A 21,156-nucleotide genomic window follows, 5' to 3' on the forward strand; every position below is an offset into this window, starting at 1 on the left:
TGGGAACGTCTTCCTCAGTCATGGGATATTTGATACGAACTGATACAAATTGTCTGTGAATCACATGTACCCTGTGGATTGGTTGGTTGCCCTACACTAGTCTTGCTGTACAGCATACAGTAGTACCTAATCTGCGTAATCTGGTAAGATTTATATTTCACACCAGTACTCTCAGTTTCCCATTAGCTGTTTTACTGCAATGCTCAGCAGAAATCAGTACCAGTCTCTAAATACTCATACCATCGTTACTGAACCACACTATTACGTCCTCTGCATCTCCCCTCCAGCTCCCCCCATTCAATGGATGAGTTAGCAATAAAGTAATGAATAAAAGCACCTAAATTACTGATTTCCTTTGTTTTTGTTTTGTTTTCTTTAACGACTGCAATAGGAATTATACTACGTTGATCATATCCAGAGAAATTAAATTGTAGACTCACAGCCATACTTCAGAATTACCTTCAAAATGCTACTGGAGAAGAGAGTATCATTGTAAATGCATTCTGCATAGCTGGAATACAATGTTATGAAGGCATAGTACCATCAAACACCTTCTGACATTCAACCACCAAGGCAGCCTCAGCACTAGCGTAAGGGATTTTCTCTTCCAGGTTCTAGTCAATACACCTAGTGAGGCAGAAATGTAAGTCATGCATGAGTTTTAATTATTGTAAATGCACAGTGAGGCAAAATCTTAAGAAATCCACTTAAGAATTGTTCTCTCTGCTCCATTAAAAATTGACATGATCAAAAGAGACTGCCAACCTTACATTAACCAGGCAGTTAAATCAGGTTTCTGTGTTTCTTCTATACTTGAACCATCTGCTGAGCTGAACCACTCATTTAAGTTTACCAGTACACTAGAAATTCTGTCAGGTGGATAAAAGCAGAAGCAATTTCTGGGGAGAAATTTCTGGGGAGAGATTTCTGGGGAGAGCTCTGGCCTTGAGAATGAAATATTTCAGCATTTCTACCACATGACAGCTGAGCAAATCTGTCCCTGGTGTTGACTTTATTAAAGCCTTCTGTGCTTAGCAATAAAATACCGTCACCTCAGCGCTATGCATGGTAAGGGAAATCCACAAAGACTCACTGGATTCATTATAATTGGAAATTCTGAAATAAGCACTAAGATGATACAATAATATAGTGTCATTCAACAGCATGGAGACAATATGGTTAACTTACAGCCTAAATGATTGTCTTGTGTATTCCGGAGCTGCCTTGAATAATAATTAGTAAAATTGTGTTCAGAATGAAAGGATGAGTGTTCTAGACTCAAGATTTAGCCTCTGATGTCCTCCATAGTTTTACTGTTATTTAAGCTGCTTTGTAATAAAAAGAAATACCAAAATTCTTTTCTCTTCACAGGCTGAAAAAGATGCATCACACGTGAACTCAACTGAAAGCAACATATTATCAATTGTCTTTTTTGACACTAAGTTACTGCTTACATTTAATTTCTCCAAAATTTAGAAAAAACTCTGCTATAGTTTTCCAGCTTCATTTTAGCTCATGCTTGAAGTCCCTGGAAGCATTCAAGAAAAATTCAGATATGGCACTTGGGGACATGCTTTATTGGGCATGGTGGGATGGACTTACAATTAGACTTGATCTCAGAAGTCTTTCCCAACCTTACCGATGATGTGATTCTGCCTTTGGCCTTGCCCCATCACTGTTGACCTATCGGTATTTCTAGGGATTATTTGATTTATATACATGATTTCATCCTCAAATAATCTAGGGTAGAGCAAACTGAGATTTCCATCTGTAATTAAATCAGCAGAGCACACAACCTCTTTCAAAAAGAGGATGTGTGGGTAATTAATTCTGTGCAATGGGCACATATTGTGCCTTGTGAATAATCTGCCCTGGAGACTCTCCAACAAAGTATGTTTATTATAAATTATAAATTAATTACAAATATATATTTAAAGGCTCATAATTTGTTTTTCTTACTCTTGCCTGTTTTGTTTTCTTGTTCTTGTCTTGTCTTCTCGGCCACCACCCTTGTATATGGAACCATTTAACATCAGCATTTCTGCACAAATTTTAGCAGAAGGGGTTGCCATGATCGATTACAGAGTCATGAAGTTTCTACAAGGTCATCTGAATATTCAGGTTGGAATAGCCTACAACTTAAGAGTTCCTTTAATTTTAAATTAAAGCTAAAAGCAACTTTTTCCTTCCCAATTTCCTCAGATAGCATGCTTTACAACTAGAATTCTGCTACTGACTCACTCAAGCTGTACTCAGGTATTCAATAAGGAAACCTCAATGAAATCTGTATTTACTGGAAATTTTAGAGCATTTCAGTTCATTTGTAATAATGATGCAAAATAAAAAGGAGAAAGAAAAAAAGAAAAAACATGCTAGGAGTGGATGTAGAGTGTAGTCAATAAAACCTGCGTATAATAAATCAAATAGTTGGACTTTTATGCACAGTTTCACAGCAGTAGTTTTCCAAGTGCTTCACAGCAGTGACTTGAAACAGTAAGTATATAAGTCTGGGCATTTTGTCATGGCTTTACTGAAGGAAATTGAGTTGCAAGGAACCTTACTATTCATTCAAGTCTAACTCAAAGGGAAAGGGAGAAAAAAAACAGTGTAGTGACTTAAAGTCATGGCCTAGGTTGGTGATAAATCAGAAAGAAAAGCTCAGATCATACTGCTCATAAAAACACTTGTTTGCAGTAGGACGACTAGGCTTGTAAGACAAGAAGATGTGAAAAGGATCAAACAACACCTAGAACAATTTGAGAAAGAGGCTGGGGATTCAGCATTGGGTTTTAAGATGGGATTTTGTGCTGCTACTCAGTCCTGTGACAATCATCTGTAAACATTGCTTTATGCCTAACTTCCTCAATGCACTCAAAACAAGACCTTTATATGTATGCTGCACAGCAGGCTGCTCCTAGATCACTCATGAAATAGGGGGCCACACAAAATAACTTCCTTTGCCTGTCCTGAGCTGCAACCACATCCTATTGTAATAAAAAAAAAATATAGGAGATCCTTTTTAACACTGAGTTTTTGCTTTCTGCTTATACATTTTATGTAAAAGGTAGAAACAATACTTGCCAATTCACAAAGTTTTCCTGAAGATTAATTTCATTGGAATCCTGTTCTTTGGAAGAGCTGAGGAGGACTTCAAAAAACTCTCAGCTTAGCAGATGTTAAGGCTTTACATAAAAGGAGATGAAGGAATAAGGCCCAAGAAATAAAGAGAAACCATTTTACCCAGGTTATGTCAGATGCTGTCAAAAATTGCGATGAGGTGCTGTAACAGATGACACTCACTTCTGGAATATATTAGGAAAGTTATGTGAAAAACACAGCATCTTAGCCAGTATCTCTTCTCAGCTGAGGTAAGGAGTTCTTTTCCTTTGTGCCTTTCCCACATCACTTCACTTACGCTTAATCAAAGACATTCAGGTCAATGGGAATCTCTTTTTTGAGTCTGGAGGAGCATTAGCTTATAGTCTCACACTACAACATAATTGTAGTAGTATTTCTTAGAGCTGGTACATTCTTTTTAATGTGAATTTAAGAGTTTTTCCACGTTTCGAGTATTAGCATTTGTCAAGTACAATGAAAAGAAGAAAGCCACTGTCCATAAACAGTATGGAAAAACACCAGTCCCTCGTGCCTTCCATTTTCTACCAGTATCTGAATATACATCACCAATTAAGTGAAGCTTTTAACATGTCCAAACTCAGTATCCCCATTTAGAATGGAAGACATGGTAGCACAAAGAAAACAACTGAGTGTTCAGAGTTATAAAGCTAGACAGTACAATTTATCTGTTAAGCATAGCCATTACATACTGAGCTACACACTTCTGAATGCACATTCACCTGTGACACTATTTGCAGTAAATTTGTATCAGAATAAAATGCTTCTAGCTGTCACATGCTGCCCTAATTTGTATCCTCAATTGTTTATAAGTTTAGTTAGGAATAATATAATCAAAATCATTTTCAATAGAATGAGATCTTGCACTTGAAATTTCTTTTATCCACAGAAAAGAGAACAAGAAAAGTTTACCATGCATAGAACAGGGAGGCTTCTATCGTAGTCCTTCCCTGCCTATATGTGTTAATGACTTTCCTGTTGTCTTTGAGATAAGCACCTCAAGAATTAAAAACTGCAACCTTCAGTCTTTCATAACTAAATGGTTTTGAATGAGTATGTATTATAGATTTGGTTCCTTGATGGTTTCTTCATAGTCTTACCTCAGCTCAGAAAATAGCTTTACTAAAATTACTAGGACTTTTATTATTTCTCTGAGAAAAGGAAAATAACCAGTAGTGTTCTTAAATAGAAGACAAGAAAAAATGTGTAGTTTTTCTTACTTTCCTCTAGTAGCTTCAAAGCCAGATGGTTTAGAGTTGGCATCCCTTTGAACATTGGTGATACCAATGCTGCGGGAAGGCTGCTTGGGATTCCTGTTCTCTATAGCTGTATCCTGGTTTGTAGTGACCTCTTGCTGTAGAGGAGCCTTCCTTACATTGCTCTGCAAGTTTCTGATCTTATCTATGTCAGAGTTCCCATCACTGTGTCCATTTGACTGGCTCGCAAGGACAGAGGTCGTAGCATTGGAGGCTTTCTTCAGAGCTTTCTGTCCCAGAGTCCTGCCTGAAGATGCAGAAATGAGTACCTGCAACACACTCTCCTCGGCAGCTTGAATCTCAGAATGAGGCGATCTTGCAGTTGTACCGGCATCCACAGAACCATGCACTGCAGCTGGAGATGGAGTCAAATCTGTGTCACTTGTCAGGGCTTCACCACCTTGGTCTGTGACCCAGAGCTTTCCTGTAAGATTAAACCCATTGCTGCCACTCTGTAAGAGCAATAGGAGCAAAAAGATTACCTCCTTCATTCTGCGGGTTTGTAAGTGCTACTGGATGTCTCACATTTATTTCCCAAGCAAGAACCCTATAGCTTCTCTCTCCTCCTGAGCTGCTACTCATACAGATGAGAGCCCACCATAGAATGCCCTGCTGGGCTTTATGTTTTGTAGAAAGGAAACAGATTTTGGTGTTTGAAAACTGACTGAGGAAGCCTGGTTTCCTGTTTCTGTGGATTCCCCTGCAACCTATGACCCTTGGAAAGCAGGAGCCTGACAGCCTTTGTGGAAGGAAGAAAGAAGTTTCTGCAGAACATGCAGGATAGAGGTTAACAACACAATAGAAATGTGGAAAAATATGTACTGTAAGGTAATCCCGGGGGAAAATAGATGAAATAATTAGGTAATTTTCCTTTCACATATACACGACCAGAGAACACAAGTGACTTTGTCACCTGTTCTAAACCACACTTGGGATGGTTTGTGACCCTGTCATTAAAAAAAAAAAAAAAACAAAATTGGAAAAACTACCATACTACATAAAGCTCAGTTTGTTGCATCTTGTCTGTTGCTTTGAATATTTAACCACACTTCATGCCAGAAGTGGGGAAATACTGAAGAACGAGTTGTGCAACAAGTCTATAATTCGATTACTTACCTGAAAGTAACTGGTTATTTATAACAATACCTGGTCCTATAGAATTGCTCTCAACATTCAAAGCATTCTGAATGCTACCTCTGAAAAAGAATTGGAATCAAGTCCTGAGCTGATACATCACCCCAGCAGCACGCTTAGAACCTTCACTGGGGGAAAAAAAAGAGCAACAGAAAAACAGAATGTCCTACCATAGTGTAAAAAAATGAATCGAGTTTGGCAGAGGAAGCAGTTCAGTTGAGAGAATAAGAATTTTTTCATTAGTTACTCTGTCCAGGAACCATGTGACAGTGGTTAACAGGGGACTTTACTACCAAGTAAAGATAACCATGTGGTTCAGCTCTCAGTATCTATATTGCCCACAGACATGATGAAGCAGCTTTTTTTGTACTTTTGATGGAATGGGGATAATGTAAGCAGTTGAGGTTGGAAGGCATATCTCAGAACAAGCAGTCCAAACCCTGCTCAGTCAGGGTCAGCCAGCACAGGCTGTCCAAGAACATATCCAGGTGACTTTTGAAGATCTCCAAAGGGACTCCATAAACCGTTTGGGTAACTTGTGCCTGCTTACCCACATAGGAAATATCAGATTCCTCCCTGGGTGCAGGACTTGGCACTTCCCCTTGTTGAACTTCATTGTACACTTGGTGCCATTTCAGATCCTCTTTGATGCAAGATACTTTCACATGGTCCCAGCAAAGATGGCATATGATCCATGGTATACATGTGCCCTTTGAGTTCAGGATACTTGAGAGCATGTCAGATGGTGTTAGAAGCTCACTAGTTTAGACACCTAGTTCAAATGTAGACCCATATTTGTGCACCTCTAAATACATAACACTAAATCTACTAACTCAATCCCACCCACAAACATAGCTGAAAGGAATATCTTAAATCACTGAGTCAGTTCCTTCCCTTTTATTGCACTTTAATTTCCAGCAGCCACTTCCATAAGACATTTAAGGTTTAAGATCTTAAAATCAAGGCTGTTTAGGGGGTATTTTATCCTACATGTTTCCAGTTTTTTCAGCGCTTTGCAGGGCATGAAGTTATTTTCACAATCAGGGCTGCGCAACACAAGATGGCATTCTAAACTAGCATTAATTGCAGCCTAAACGTAACATTGGGAATTTACACACAAATGATCAGAGGGAGATGGATGCTCAATATAAAGAGTTTGTTTTTTTTACATCGAAAGGGTTCTTCCTCTATTCTTCTCATTCTTAGTAAAAATCCTTAAAATACCTTTTGTATGTAGTACACAGCAGACAGTCTAATGAGCAGCCTATTTAAAGGCTACAAGTGAATACTTCTTTTTTTGAGCTCTACATTTATGATTTTGAATTAAAACAATTTCCTGAGTTTGCATTCATCATCTCATATTTTTAGAAATCCCAAGGTAAAAAGAGAGGTAAATTAAGTCTTGGCTGTATTTGCAAATTAAATGCAAGTTGGTTTTAGAAATAAAATTTTATCTGATGAATTCATACAATCAACTTGCCTAACAAATAAAGCTCGCATTCTGCTTTGTGTTACTCCACTGCAAGTGTTAATTATGCCTCTACAGTCAGTACAGCAAATGCAGATTTCTACCAGTGCACAGGATAGCTATGGAAAACAATCTGACTTCTGGTTGCTTGGAAGATTTCATTACAACAGGCTTTTTCCTGCAATTGAAGAGTCTTAAAATTTATTGTTAGTGTAGTTTCATTAATAAATGTCTGGGCTGCTGATTGAATGTTAATATTGGTTGAAGCTGTTTTTCTTTGTCTGGGACTGTCAGAAACACCGGATATCAGTTTCAGATTGCTGCATGCTGGATCTGAATCACAAGCCACTGAAAAAATAGTAATTGAGCAAAAAATCATATAATCATGCAATCACCAAGGTTGGAAAAGGCCTCCAAGATGAGACAGATTGCTCTCTGCTTTGCTTTCTCTAACTTCAGCCTATCCTTAAGGTTTTGAAAGTAAAAACTGGCACGGTTTACTTTAAAAAAATAAACAAGCCTACAGCTGAGCTGCTTCCAGAGTTTCCTTTCCAGAACTGATATAAGATTGCAAATAAATCAGTTGCAAATAAAGCAAAACCACTGGGATTTTCCTGGAACAAAACAAATTACTTGTTGATGCAGAGCTCTAGCCTTGGCTATTTCCTTCCCTGTACTACCTCCAAAGTGGGATGAAGACAATGGTTTCCAGTGACCATCACAGCCTCTTTTAGCAGCCTTCAGTAAATTCAGGTGTATGTCAATTTAGCTTGTGGAATGCTCATAATATTCTGGAGACAAAGACATTCCCAAGGGCCTAGAAATCAGCAAAGACCTAGAAGAACAACAGTTACTTCAGTAGCTTTAAATCCAACACTAAGAAAAGCTTGGCTAACCCCTGGAGTCAAAGCTCTGCCTTATTGCATTTAATTCAGGGGAACGTGGCAAGATGTGGACTAAGCAGTCATTTCTGAAGCTCGGAAATTTCTTGGATGCACTTTTAACCTGTCTGCAGTGTGAAGCTCCCACACATCTGCTACCAAGAAAGCTTTAATAGAAACACTGTTAAAAACAAATCAGTGCTGCCAGGAATAAGCACTGAAAAGCTTCCATATTGCTTGTTTCCTACTAAATTCATCAAGAATTCTCTATGAAAGCTAGAAGGAAGCCAGGACTTTTACAGAAAACTGGAGCAATAATTCCTCTCTTGGTAGCACATGTTCAAACCTGCACTGGGCTGCATTCTCACAGTAGAAGATGGTTCCACAAAGAAAGATGATGAACCCTTCAAAACAGCATGGCAGCAGGGGACTGGCAAATGACATTTATTTGAACAGTGGTAGCAACTAAACACCTCTCTATTCTGATGATGAGCAGGTCATCAAATGCTGCTAATTAATCCAGAGCATGAATCATCTCTGTTTTGCAGACTGCATTCAGCATGTGTTTCTTTTTCCTTTGGCAAAATGATTGCTTGGTTTGGCTTTATTTCTGCTCACATCCACACAGAGGAGAAGAGAAATCAGGAAGCTTCCATTATAGCTTTGGTAGCAAAAAGGGAATAGGGAAGGGAAAAGTGACCAAAGAGGAACAAGGCATCAAGCAGGGAACATAACAGATCAAGGCACCTTCCCATCTTCAGTTTCTCCTATTTCACCCCTTGTATTTCCTGAATAGAGCGAAGGATACATGTGGCATCTCAAGCATCGCAGCCAGAAACAACCCATAATTACCAAGTTAATAAAACTGACAGCTCTGTCAGGCTGTGCAAGGAGCAACCAGCAGCTGGCTGAGCCTCCATGTTGCAGTAATTGCACTGAGGCAGTAGTTGATATTCCTCCCATCACCATGTTTCTTGTAAATGCTGTTTCCATGGCAAATATACAAACTTGGTTTTCTACAACCACACTGTTTTCTCACTTTTCCTGTAGATAGGTTTTTCACGGAAAAATAGATTTATTTATTTTTTACCTCTTGATCTGCTCTGTCTGGAGGAGAGTCATGGTTGCTTAAAGGGACAGTGGAAGTCCACTAGCTTTTTCCAAGTAGAAGGATCAGTGAGCAAAAGGTGTAAAAAGCAATCAACATAAAAAACCTTGCATATATAAACATAAAAAGCTTCCATGCATTTTCCTAGGACTGCAAGGAATAAATGTCAGTCTTAGATGATTTGTAGTGAGTTTTGTTTGGATAATTGCTTTGTAGTTCAGTGGGGAAAGAAAGCTGGTTTGCCTGGTGCTTCCCAGCTGGCAACTCCATGCCTTCAAGTGCACTGGGGCAGGATATAGCAGCTTCTTAATTTAATTTAGGTATCTCAGAGATAAGCTGAGTATCCCAGACCAGAACCAACTGCAGCACACCCCAGGGAGATTGTAGAAGTAGTTCTCTCTCTTTCCTGTGATAGAGAGGTGTTTTGTCTAGCTGGATCAGTAAGCAGGTTTTCATGTTTCATACATAGGCTTGGTAGAAGAGCTGAAGATGCTGAATGCCTTTACAAGAGATTAATATTATTTGCAGTGACTGGCTGGAGCCAGTTTCCTGAACTGATTTTCTGAAACTGAATTTAAGATCCTCAGTTTCTTTTATAGAATTATTTTATAATGCTATTCTTCATTTTTATTTACTTGTAAAGATACTTGGGGATCTACGTTCCTTAAAATTTGGCATCTGAAAATAAGGCAAATTATCTGTGGATGCGTCCAGTGAGATCATGCTTCAATTTTCCAGTCAGAAAATGTTGTACAGCTATGGGGAAAAGCTAGAAACCCAGATTTATTTTGTCAAAAACCTGTGAATCATCTGAAACTTATCTTTTCCTGCAGTCTTTGAACCTGGATTTAAAACCTCATTCTGTGACTGTGAGTATGCTGCACTTTAAGGCTGTACTGTTTTTCCAGAAGCCTTAGTAATGTGTGAAGCTTAAATATACTCAAGGCTTCTCAAAGAACTCCACTTTTTCAAGGAATCATTGCTCAGGTTGGAGAAGACCTTAAAGATCACTTCTTTCTTTCTTTCTTTTCTTTCTTTACAAGGAGAGTGGTTAGGCCCTGGAACGGGCTGCCCAGGGAGGTTGTGGATGCCCCGTCCTTGGATGTGTTTAAGGCCAGGTTGGACGGGGTCCTGGGCAACCTGATCTGAATGTGTATGTTTGGTGGCCCTGCTAGGAAGGGGGGTTGGAACTACATGATCCTTGAGGTCCCTTCCAACCCGGGTGATTCTGTGATCTGTGATCACCAAGGAGCAAGCCCTCTGCCATTTATAGAGGAGCTTTCCTCATCATGTGGAAAAAAGATTCATGAGACTCCTCACTGGCGCATGCCATCAACTCTATTCCTAGAAAATCAGTTAGCAGTTTTGACGTGCCCTGGGAGAAAAACCAAAGGCGAGTAAGAGGAACCTCTCTGTGTAATCCTCAATTTGATTAATTGTAGATCTATTGTAGCAATTTTTTTTTTTTTTTTTTTTTTTTTGGAACCAAAAGGCAAAGGAGGGGTGACTAATGTACTGCAGCTGCTGGGAGTTCAGATTTGGACTGGAGCCTGAAAGAGCCTAATTTAGAAAATAATGAGCTTGGGATTTGAGTGCTAAACCTAAATATATGTATGTATGCTCATGTATAGTAACTGTGACACAGGAAGTGTCAAACAAGTGCTTGGGTTTGAAGGGTCTCACTTTCTTAGTTGTAACAATTACAGAAAAACTGGAAGTTAAGAGAGGGCCAAGGGAGACAAGAGCAAAAAGTAATGGTCAACAGCAGCTGACCTTTAACGGAAGACCTCAAAATCCTTGTACCAAGTGAATAAGTGTAATTTCTTTTGTTTCTCATGCCAGCTTCTTTCTTTCGTTCACACTTTCCAACTGAAACCCCAAGAGCAAGTCACTAGATCTACAGAAAATGTTTCTTTTTTAGTAAAGGAAATAAGAAAATCTTGTTTCATCAAAACATTTATGGTTGGGTTTTTTTCGCCACTAGAAAAATCTACACATTAATAACTGTGTATGTTTTATTTGCCACAGCAGTCACTGCTGGTGACAAGATTAAAGGGAAATGGAACAAAGAGAAACAAATTGAATAACTGAGAAAAAGCTTTTGAAATAAAAATCTCTTACAAAACAAATAAAAGTAAACGTAAAATTGTTCCTCTTTATAAGCTAAGGAATTTAAATTTCAAAGGCTCTTGTGAAACTCTTTTCCTCCCTTCTATCAACTCTGCTACACAACTAGACTTAAAACGAATTGAACCTGATAAGTTTTATCATTTGTAGTTCAAAAGTAAGACCAGCTACTGAGGAGTGTAAGATCTCAGTATGACACCAAGCACAGTGTTCCTACAGGAGGTACAGCAGTATGAGCTCATTTAACCTATCTTCTAGGATTGCCTTTAAATGCTTATGAAAAGATCAGGCAGCCTCCCTGATCCTTGACAGGAAAACACCAAGATTTGCTTAAGCCTTCTACATAACACTCAGGTATTGAAAAAGGAAAGACATTTTCCAAGCACTGAGCCACTGGGGACAACACATCCCTGGAGGCATTCAAGGATGTGGCTCTGGGCAACCTGGTCTAACGGTTGGTAACCCTGCACATAGCAGGGGGTTGAAACTAGATCATCACTGTGGTCCTTTTCAACCCAGACTATTCTATGATTCCATGATAAGAAACCTTCAGAGATGTAGAAAAATGAAAGCAGTCACTAGTTTGACTAGCTACTTCTTGCCTTGGGAGGGTGGTGACCTGAACTTTACATGTTTTATTACAATGAATACCACTGATGATAAAGGCCCCATTGCTTTTCGATGTTGCTTTAACAGAGAGAGAAACCCTGCCCTTTCACTACCTGCAGAGTTTCTTACTCCAGCTGATCCTACTGCACAAGCAAGTTACTGTCGATCTCCTCCAACTCTTTCCCATTCAGAGGCAGGGGACAGGGCTAGATGCTTGTCTTCCTTTCTCTGCTTGTACCTAAAATTTCTGAAATGCCAGGACTTCTTCCAGCATGCTTGAAGATTTTTTTGCCTTTTTTGGAAGCAACAGCCTCTAGTTGCTGATCAGATCTCTATTACCAGACTTATTTTGGTGTTTGCTCCTCTTTCTACTGTTATGTTACGTAAAACTTGTTGTCTGTAATGAACATACAGCAATAGCAAGTAGAAATTACGCGTAGAATGAATTGTCTGGGACCCTCAAATGAAACACATCGTGAAGGACCACAGGTATAAGATTAGAGTAGGATCCCCAAAGCACTGGCACAGGATCATATCAGAAGCCCCAAGCTATAAACAGCTCAGCACTGGTCAGCTGTTGATTATCAAAAGAAACCTTGTCAGCTGAGTAAATAGTTACAGCAGAAACAGATAAGAACAAAGCTATTATATGTACAGAACTTTAATATAACACACTATATATTATATGTGAATAAAATAATTGATTTAAAAAACACATTAAACACACAAATGTGATGTCAAAATGATGTCAGAGACTAAGGAAGAAAGGAGAGCATAGTCACTGTTAGCAAACATAACAATTAACCCAGTTCCAGAGTGACAAGAAAGAATCCACATCTTACTTCTCACAACAGAGGATGCTGACTGTGCTATAACTCGCTGCCTGCTTCCTGATGCCACCAACTTTCATGCACAGAAGAATGGTGCAAGGGTATACAAGTCACTTTTAACTCCAAATACTTTGAGCTGTGCAAGTACCATCATAACTAGATGAAAAGTATTTGTTTAAATGATTTAGGCTTTTAGATAACTAAAAGCTCTTGGTCTCGCATATAAGATTTGAAATGTGATAAAATTAAGGAGAATTCAAGCAATCTAGTCTTGAATTTGGATGCAACATACTGTTAACAGAGGGCAGAACAGTCATACTGAGAGCAGATGACTGAGATTGGAAGGGCAAAAAAAAATGTCAGTGCATGCTGCTGTCCTGCACAAGCCTTGCCAATAAACAGGATCATTAACCAGGGGTATTTTAACCAGGGCTATTTCTAGGTGCAGATGGGCAGGGGTACCACAGTCTCATTTCTTGTAAAATGTCTCATCACTAATGGCATGCATTGCAGATGAAAATCCAAAGAAACTGTAACAGAACAGAGCTGCGCCTGGCTGCCTGGGAAGCTCCCTGGGTCTCTAAATGGGCTCTGAGGTCCATTGGGAAATACAGATTTGACAAACTTATAAGGCACAGTAAAATGAAATGACAATGGCTTATTACTGGGTTTGCAAACTGCTTGAATTGAGTAGCACATTTTACTGTCAGGTGGCAGCCAAAGATACATACTTGCAATTGATCATAAGCTACACTCACAGCCTAACACACTCACTTGTGATTGAGTGTGAGCTATGCTCATCCCCTGCGATAATGAAATTCTCCCTGTGAGTCCCATTTCAATTTCCACATGATCTGCTTCACTGTTGTTTTGCCACTGCCAGAACATTTGCCGAGTTTCAATTGCTCTTCACTGATAAATTTGAGAGATGGAGGGGTAGAAAAGATAACAGTACTTTGGGATGGCAGCTGTTGTTGTGCAACAAAATACACATACCTGAAGCAGTAGGCTACAGCCTGCCTAAAACCACTCAGGAATTAATTATAGGGTATATAAATTAATATGGCAACACCTGGCTAGAGATCCATTGCGATTTTGAATAACCCACCATGACAGCCATCTAATACATTCAGGTATTTACATACATGTATATCCTGTTCTGTCTGCAGCATGGCACAGTGCTCAGGCACACTGCTGTCTGAACCAGGTTTGGGGAAAAGTGATACTGCAGACACGAATATGAGAGCAAGTTAATAGTAATTTCTAGCATGCTTATATTATCATTATTTTTATCATTATTTATCCAGTAGAGTTGTTTTGGTCAGAATTGTTTGCATTTTAGGACACTCAATGCATGACTGATCTCTCATCTATCTCAGGATGTTAAACATGGCCTGTGTTCAGGTTATACATGATGTGAGTTACATTCAGCACAGAGAAGTAATATACAGTGTTATGGTACATTTTGCATAGAGCAGTTATAATGTTAGTGAAATTCAGACTGTTCTGGTTCAACTTAGATTTTCATTGTAAACAATATTTTGATAGAGAGATAAGCTCTTTTGTTTTTTAGTCTCCTACAATGGGACTACTGTTTCTTCACTATTTCCTGAAGAAATTTTTCTTAAGAAATGAAATTATTAAATCCATACATTGTGTTGTTATATTCATATATTCTAGCTTCCAATCCCATCATTGTTCTTTTGAATTGCAGCTGACTTTGATAGCATCAAGACTAACTGTGAAATGGGATGTGGTTGTAAACTAACAATAGAAAGCACAACAGCAAAGCAGCAAGATCCCAGTATCTCCAAAACAATACCCTTACTTGCACTGTCAACCCTTAAATGAGGTCTGGGAAGGGGAACCAGGGGTTCCACCACTTCTGGTCCCTCAGATACATTGCATGCACCCGAGCTCCCCTTGGTTGGCCCTATCTTCCTACCAGGTGCCCCATCACAGGTTCAGGCTATGACTTAGTATTTCCACTACATAAACACAAATAAAACTGAGATGATTAAATCAAACCTTGCCAGATGTCTCCTATTGTTACTTAGGTTGTTAGTTGCTTCTTTTCTCTGTGTTGTGATAATGAGGTTTTTACTAGGACAAGTCATCTCTGACAGGACAGCTCTCAACATGAAGGTGAGAATCATATCTTGTGTATGAGTTCTAGAACATAGAAATACTTACCTGGAGAAATCATACGCAGAGAAAGTGAGTAATATATTCTATTTGTCACAGTCCTTAGGTCAGCATAAGAGTATAGAGTAGAGACCACAGATGAGGTTATTGAGGACATCTACAGCTGTTGGTGTCCTTAGGGCCCTGCGCCTGTTCTCCTTGGCCATGCAATTGTTTAAATAGCCTCTTCATGCTAGCAAAAGATCCAGAATGTTGGTTCATTTAAATACCACACTCAGATCAGAAGTATCTTCTAGTGAAGCAGCTGTATCATGTGGTCCCTTGTAGACCTGGGGACATAACAGAACTCCACTACTGAACTGAAATCACATTCTCAAGTTGGTCATGGCTTGAGTGTATACAAAGATATTATATATTCTAGCATGGAGATTGACTGAAGGGTAACGATGCTGTCAGTTTAAACTGTAATTCAGGCTTTGATAACCTTTTCACCTGCTGTTGTGATTACAAATTTCAGACAGCCTATTGATGGCAGAGAAAGAAAACTCAGATAGCCAAAGCTGCTTGAGAGAACAGGGCAACCTGAGGGAGCAGTGTATTTAGCAGTCAAGATAGAAGCAGTAGAATAAGAAAGCAAATTGCAGTATTCCTCTATAGTTGTAAGGAAAGAGCACGATATATCTTACAATAAAAATCTGTTCATGTAAGTCCACTAAGGTAATTCTTTCTAGCTGAGAACGTGAAGATCAAATGTACTATTCTCAACATATCTGCATAGGTATTCATAGAAAAACTTTCATGTGCTAGAGTGAGAAACTGCATAGCTAAACAGGTGCAAAACTCAGTGCTACCACAAGTTTGACAAACAGCTTCCAGATCTAAATTCGCAAGCAACAAAGAGCACCCTCTTCAGTAAAGGCTATTCTACATTTCCAGGCTTAAGTAGGGAAAGGTTCATTTGCTTGCATAGAGTGCTTAGCAAGTCTCACATAAAAGTAGGTCAAGACTTCAGCTTGCTTCTTGCATGCTTCTGTCTCCTAGTTTTTTTGGTTTAATCATCATCAATCTAGCTTGCAGCCTGCCTGGCCTTCCTTCCACTAACATGAACTGCACCTAGCAGTAGAAACTTGACTCTACAGCCATTTACTAGGCTCTAAGCTCCAAAGTCCAGTGCCACTACATTTCCTATTCTCCTATACACTTAATCAGCTGCAACCTTGCCTACAGTCTCTCTGTAAGTTACAAGACCCACATTGAAGAATATATCATGTTCTGTTGTGGCTGAATAAGTCCAACATCTTGAGCAGATTCAAACTGTTTTCTCCAATGCATAAACACTTCTCAGAATTCAGACTCTTGGTTGTTTTTTTTTTTTGTTGTTGTTGTTTTTCTGTTTTTTTAGTTTTTAGATACTGAATTCTCCAGTCAAGCAAAATGCACTGACTTAGATGTTAGCCACAGATGAAAGCTCCCAAAGTTCTTAATTCTGTTACCTTAACAACCAGTATGTAAATCTCGTAACTAAAATTCTCATCTGAAGTGACTCCCTATTCCACAAATAGTTCTGTTCCAAATATTCACAGAAGGATAACATTAGAAATAAAATAAATTATGTACATACCTGTTTTACCATACACACCAAAATATAAAATGCTGTGTAATTTTCTACCATACTATTTTTTTTAATTTAACCCCAAAAAGTCTTCTCAATACTTTACTCAACATTCAGTCAAAAACACAAAATTCTCAGCAATTACATCTGTAAAGGCACAACCAAATGTACCAAAAGGTTGGTAAAGGTACCAACCAAATGTAAATCAGCAAATAGTTTGTTCCATCCTTTAACACAGGAAGGCTAAAACAAACTTCTAATGGGTAACATCCGCTTATCTGTCTGATAAAATGATTTCTCTATAAGAAACAAGTGGTGGTAGTTTAGGCTCAGGTATGCAGCTTGCTTACTGAGCAGAACTCACAATATTCTTTAATGCCTTGGATTACAAAAACCAATTGAGGAAAGAAAAACGCTTAAGACTTGTTCTGCTAAATATAGCAACTGGTAGCATATTAGGAGTACCATATTACCTACATCATCTCTGAAATTTTTATTTATGTAAACAGATAATATCTTACACAGTATTTGAAACTAAGAGCAATAGCTGTTTTTAAAACTAATCCCAGTTCCCTCTCTGAACTGTAACAAATTAACTTAGACATAGAAAAGATATTACTGCTTTATAATTACCATACATTAGCTGTGTTTCACTGCAAATTCCCTAAAAACCAATACTAAATTATTACACAATATATAGGTATTGTCTTCTACACTCCTAATCCCATATTTTACCAAGAACATAAACTGTAAAAATGCTCTTCCTTAGTAAAAAAAAAAAAAAACAAAAAAAAAAACCAAAAAAAACACAATTCCTTATTCTACAGTTGCATGCTATACAACCAACAAATATTCAATTAACAGAACAACGTAATTAGGCCGGCATTTTACAAGAGGCTTAGCTAGAAGAACTAACACAATGAGAAGAAAAGTAAATAAATAAATAAATGAAATGCTAACCTTTGTCCTACGCTTGCAGGAAAAACTCCAAAAGAAGCAATTGCCAGAAAGAAAACCTCCCCCCACTGCAGTCAGCCCTTAAATGGGGTCTAGGAGGGGGTACAGCCAGGCTCCACCTTTTCCTGTCACTCAGCTCAATTGCCTTCACCTGTGCTTATGTGAATGACTCAGTGCTTACCTCAAGTGATCAATCAGTGGTTCAGGCCATGACTTAACAGTTCCCATACATACACGTTTGTACAACACAGGAAAATCAGAAAAGGAAAGTGAGTTGTACAAAATGCACTGTTGGATTCATTGTTTCATTGTTGGAGAGTTGCAGCAGAAATGCTAAGTCACAGCCTGAACCACTGATTGAGCACCTGGTGGGAAGGCAGGGAGCTCAGGTGCATGCAATGTACCTGAGTGAGCAGGAGGGGTGAAGCCAGGATCCACCCCTTCACTTCATTTAAGAGTTGGCAGTGGAGGTAGGAATGTTTCTCTACAGATCCTTGTGTATCTGAAGTTTTTGGAAGGTAAGAGTTTATTTTCTTTAATGTTTCTGAATCTTGTGTTTTAGCAGGTTCTTATTTGCTGTTGTTTGGGCCTTTGTTGTTCTTTTGTTATTCCTGGTGTTTCTGTTGCACTACAAGGGTAGTTTTCAGAATTGGTAAGTGTATTTCTAAAAGTATATGTAGATGCATGTTTATTTATAGCATTTTAGTAGGGGGGACTTGTCTCAGTGAATATATGTTGCTATTTTAGTTTAAAGTAGGAATGCTCTTTTGAAGGGAACTGTCTATGTTACTGGACTTAATGATAGGCATTATAGGTTGGCCTCAAAATTGGCTAGGTTTTCATTTTAAGTGAAAGTAGAAGTTTATTTTACTCTTGGGTTTGTCTATTGAACTAAATTAGAGCTAGTTTAGAGAATTTTCCTTGAGAATATGTATGTTGTGGACTTCCTTTTTCTTTATCTTACTATGCTCCTTGTTAGTGTTGATATGCCCAGAGATGACTTCCTTGGAAGGACGTATGGAAATTGAAAAGAAATTGCAATCTTTTGTGAAACTGTTGATTGCTCATGAGACAAGGTCTAGAGCTGAAAGTCTGTAGGCCATTCACTATATCGCTTGTTTTAAAGAATGTAGGGTAATTAACAGACTTACAATGGGGATGAAGAACTGCCCAAGGATCAGAGACAATTGTACTGAATGTGCTTATTGCAATTTGAAGTCATTGAGTTAATGTAAGTAGTCCAGAAGCAAGAGTAGCTGTCAGAAAAGAAGTGTTGTGCAAAAAAAGTTTTTAAGTGCTGTTTTTATTTTCTGCTGGGTTAATGGGTTAGGTTAACCTGGTAGGCTTTATTAATATGATTTTTGGTTTGTTGGTTTGGGTTTTCTTTGCAGGAGGGTGGAGCTACGGGTTATTGTTGTTTTTATCTAGGTGTTACACACATCACACTTGTTTTTTGAGCATATTGATGTTCTTCAAAAAGGTTCTTTGAGGGTAGGAATGAGGCAGAACAACTTCAAAACTTTAGTTGATTTAGTATTTTAAATCAGGCTGTAGGAAGAGTTATTTTCATGATCTCTATGAGGATTCAGTGTTCTGTGAGGTTAGTAGCCTCATTTGGACAAGTAGTATCAAATGGGAGTCACTTAAATGCAAATGAAGATGGTTTGGGACAACGGCAGCATATAAAAACTGTGAAACTATAGTTCTCTCCTTGTTTGAAAGGATATGCTTGGGAGAAGTATAACTGGTTTAAGGGAAAAATTGAAGTTATTGGAAACAGTGTTTTTAGGCTGAAGTATCTTAATGAAGAGTCAAAATCTCATTTTTTCATAATGTGTGTTAGCAGCTCACAGCACAGATAACCCCCACGGGGTGAGATATTTTCTATAACATACAACAGCAGTAATGTCTGAAGTGCAGTCTTCAAAACTCCCTAAATTCCCTTCACTTCTGTAAGGTTTTTCACACTGATTTTTATGTGAAGGGCATCAGTCAAATTTGTTCAGCTTCTTAAGTAGCAAACCATCCTAGCTTGTTTCATTTAAAAACATACCTGTTTGCTTCTAAGGAGGGGACTGTTTTCCTTCAGCAGTGCATTCAAGCTGATCAAAGAAAAAAGACTTTTGTTTTTGAATAGCAAGAGAAAGATGTTTACAGTTCCGATTTGTGCCCTTTTCAAGTACTTCTGTAAGAGTTTAGTATTTAAGGGAGATTCAAATGTACCTAGAAATGTAGTTATGAGGACAGCAGCAGGAAGTTGTGACAAGAACTATATGTTACAGGTTTAAAAAATGTACTGTGTGGACAATAACAGTTCATAAAAATTACTAAAAAGTGATTGAAACACTGAAAACACACTAGGCTTCTATAAACAGCTTATGTAAAAATGCTTATTGTAGGTTGTGGTCAAATCAGTGTTATTTACTAGAGTGCCCTAATGTGGGCTGTAAGCACTTTGTCTCTGCTTCTCCTAACCAAACCAGAGCAGCACAACTGCTGAAACCATGGAAAGAAGATATTGCGTGGGTGTGTGTGGTGGACAAAAGGATGCTTTAACATCAGTGTATCTCTTGATACAGACGCTTCTGTACAACTGCAAAAGCAAGAATCTTCCAAGTGTGCAGCAAACTAGACTTGCTTTTTCCAATAATCTTGAAATTACAGTGACTAATGCAGTACCTTGTGGTACGTCAGCAACAGGTTGAATGCTTGCGAATCCTGACAGCAAGCAGCAGAAAAGATTACAGCAGAAGCTGAAAAGAAGCTATTCATCCTAATCTAAGCTCACTGAGAAAGGAAGAAAAAGCCCCTGTTGATGCTCAACTCTCATTTTTGCTGGGCAGTTGGTACCTATGCAGGAAGTGATCCCTGATTACTTTTTTATGTGAGTGGCTAAACTGTTTCACTTACTGTTCCTTCTCGCATACTTATTTGTGCTTCATTTGCCCATTTGTGTCTTGTTAGGAAACCAAGATAACCCATTTTTCTGAGTGAAGAACGCTTTCTGGCAATTACGAACATTTTACATTGAGCAGGACTGTGAGATGCAGATGACCTCCTGAGACACACGTTCTGCTCAAGTCTTGTATCTCTTTTCAAAACTCAAAGATAAATCTGTGTTGTGGCCCAAGGAGAGAGATGGATGGCCTGTATGAGAGCAGATCAGTCTGTGAATAAAGCATATTTGTGCAAATAATACAAAACTTTTTAAAGGAGGTCCAGCTTTTTTTAGGCAAGGTAACTTGGATTTCTTACACAAAGTTTTAAGCTCTGTAGCTACTGGTGGTGTGAGGCACAGCAGTGGACACTGAGTGTGTCTTCAAGACAGAGTAAAGTGAATCATGTTGTAATTTTTTTCTTACAGCTTGTAATCTGTCATACCCTGAACAAAATTTAGGTATCAGAAAAAACATCAGATTGTTAGAAAATATTTGGACTTGGTTACTTCCACACTCTACAGTCCAGAGGGCGACTGATTCCTGTAGCTGTTACCCTTTTTTCCACCGAAAATTCTCCAGGAAGTAAATATGTGTTTAGTTTGGCAGTGAGCTAAAACCAAACATTTGTGTTCAAATTTGAAACAAATCCTAACCTTTACTGGCTAAAGCCAGACTCAGTAATTGTTCTGTATATTAGTATCTGCCAATTCAGTATCATCTGAATCTGAAGCTTCCTGGTATTTAATTCTTAATACTTACATCCAGGTTTTTTGCTATTTAAAGCAGCATAACTTCAAACTATATAGCCTTTTTCTGTACATTGCTGCATATATGTATTTTTGCACACACTGAATATTCAATAAAAGATTTCTTTTATGCACAGCAAGTTTTGTTTGTTGAATGTGTCAGATAGACTTGCAGCAATGAAGCTTTTTCGCAGGCAAAATTGGAGAAA

The 21,156-nt window shown here is 38.4% G+C and overlaps 1 protein-coding gene across 1 annotated transcript in view; it reads right to left on the reverse strand.

Moving 5' to 3' along the window:
• The window catches only part of MMRN1 (multimerin 1), a 50,185-nt gene extending 45,180 nt beyond the window's left edge, over positions 1-5,005 (reverse strand). Inside the window, exon 1 of the mRNA XM_042812160.1 lies at positions 4,356-5,005. Within this exon, the coding sequence (XP_042668094.1) occupies positions 4,356-4,882 (527 nt within the window). The 5' untranslated portion in view covers positions 4,883-5,005. The remainder of the gene's footprint in view (positions 1-4,355) is intronic.
• Between the last annotated feature and the right edge of the window lie 16,151 nt (positions 5,006-21,156).

This window comes from Centrocercus urophasianus, unplaced genomic scaffold, assembly GCF_019232065.1.
Source record: "Centrocercus urophasianus isolate 14NV4802_14NV808 unplaced genomic scaffold, USGS_Curo_1.0 seq_13, whole genome shotgun sequence".
NCBI classification, from domain to species: domain Eukaryota; kingdom Metazoa; phylum Chordata; class Aves; order Galliformes; family Phasianidae; genus Centrocercus; species Centrocercus urophasianus.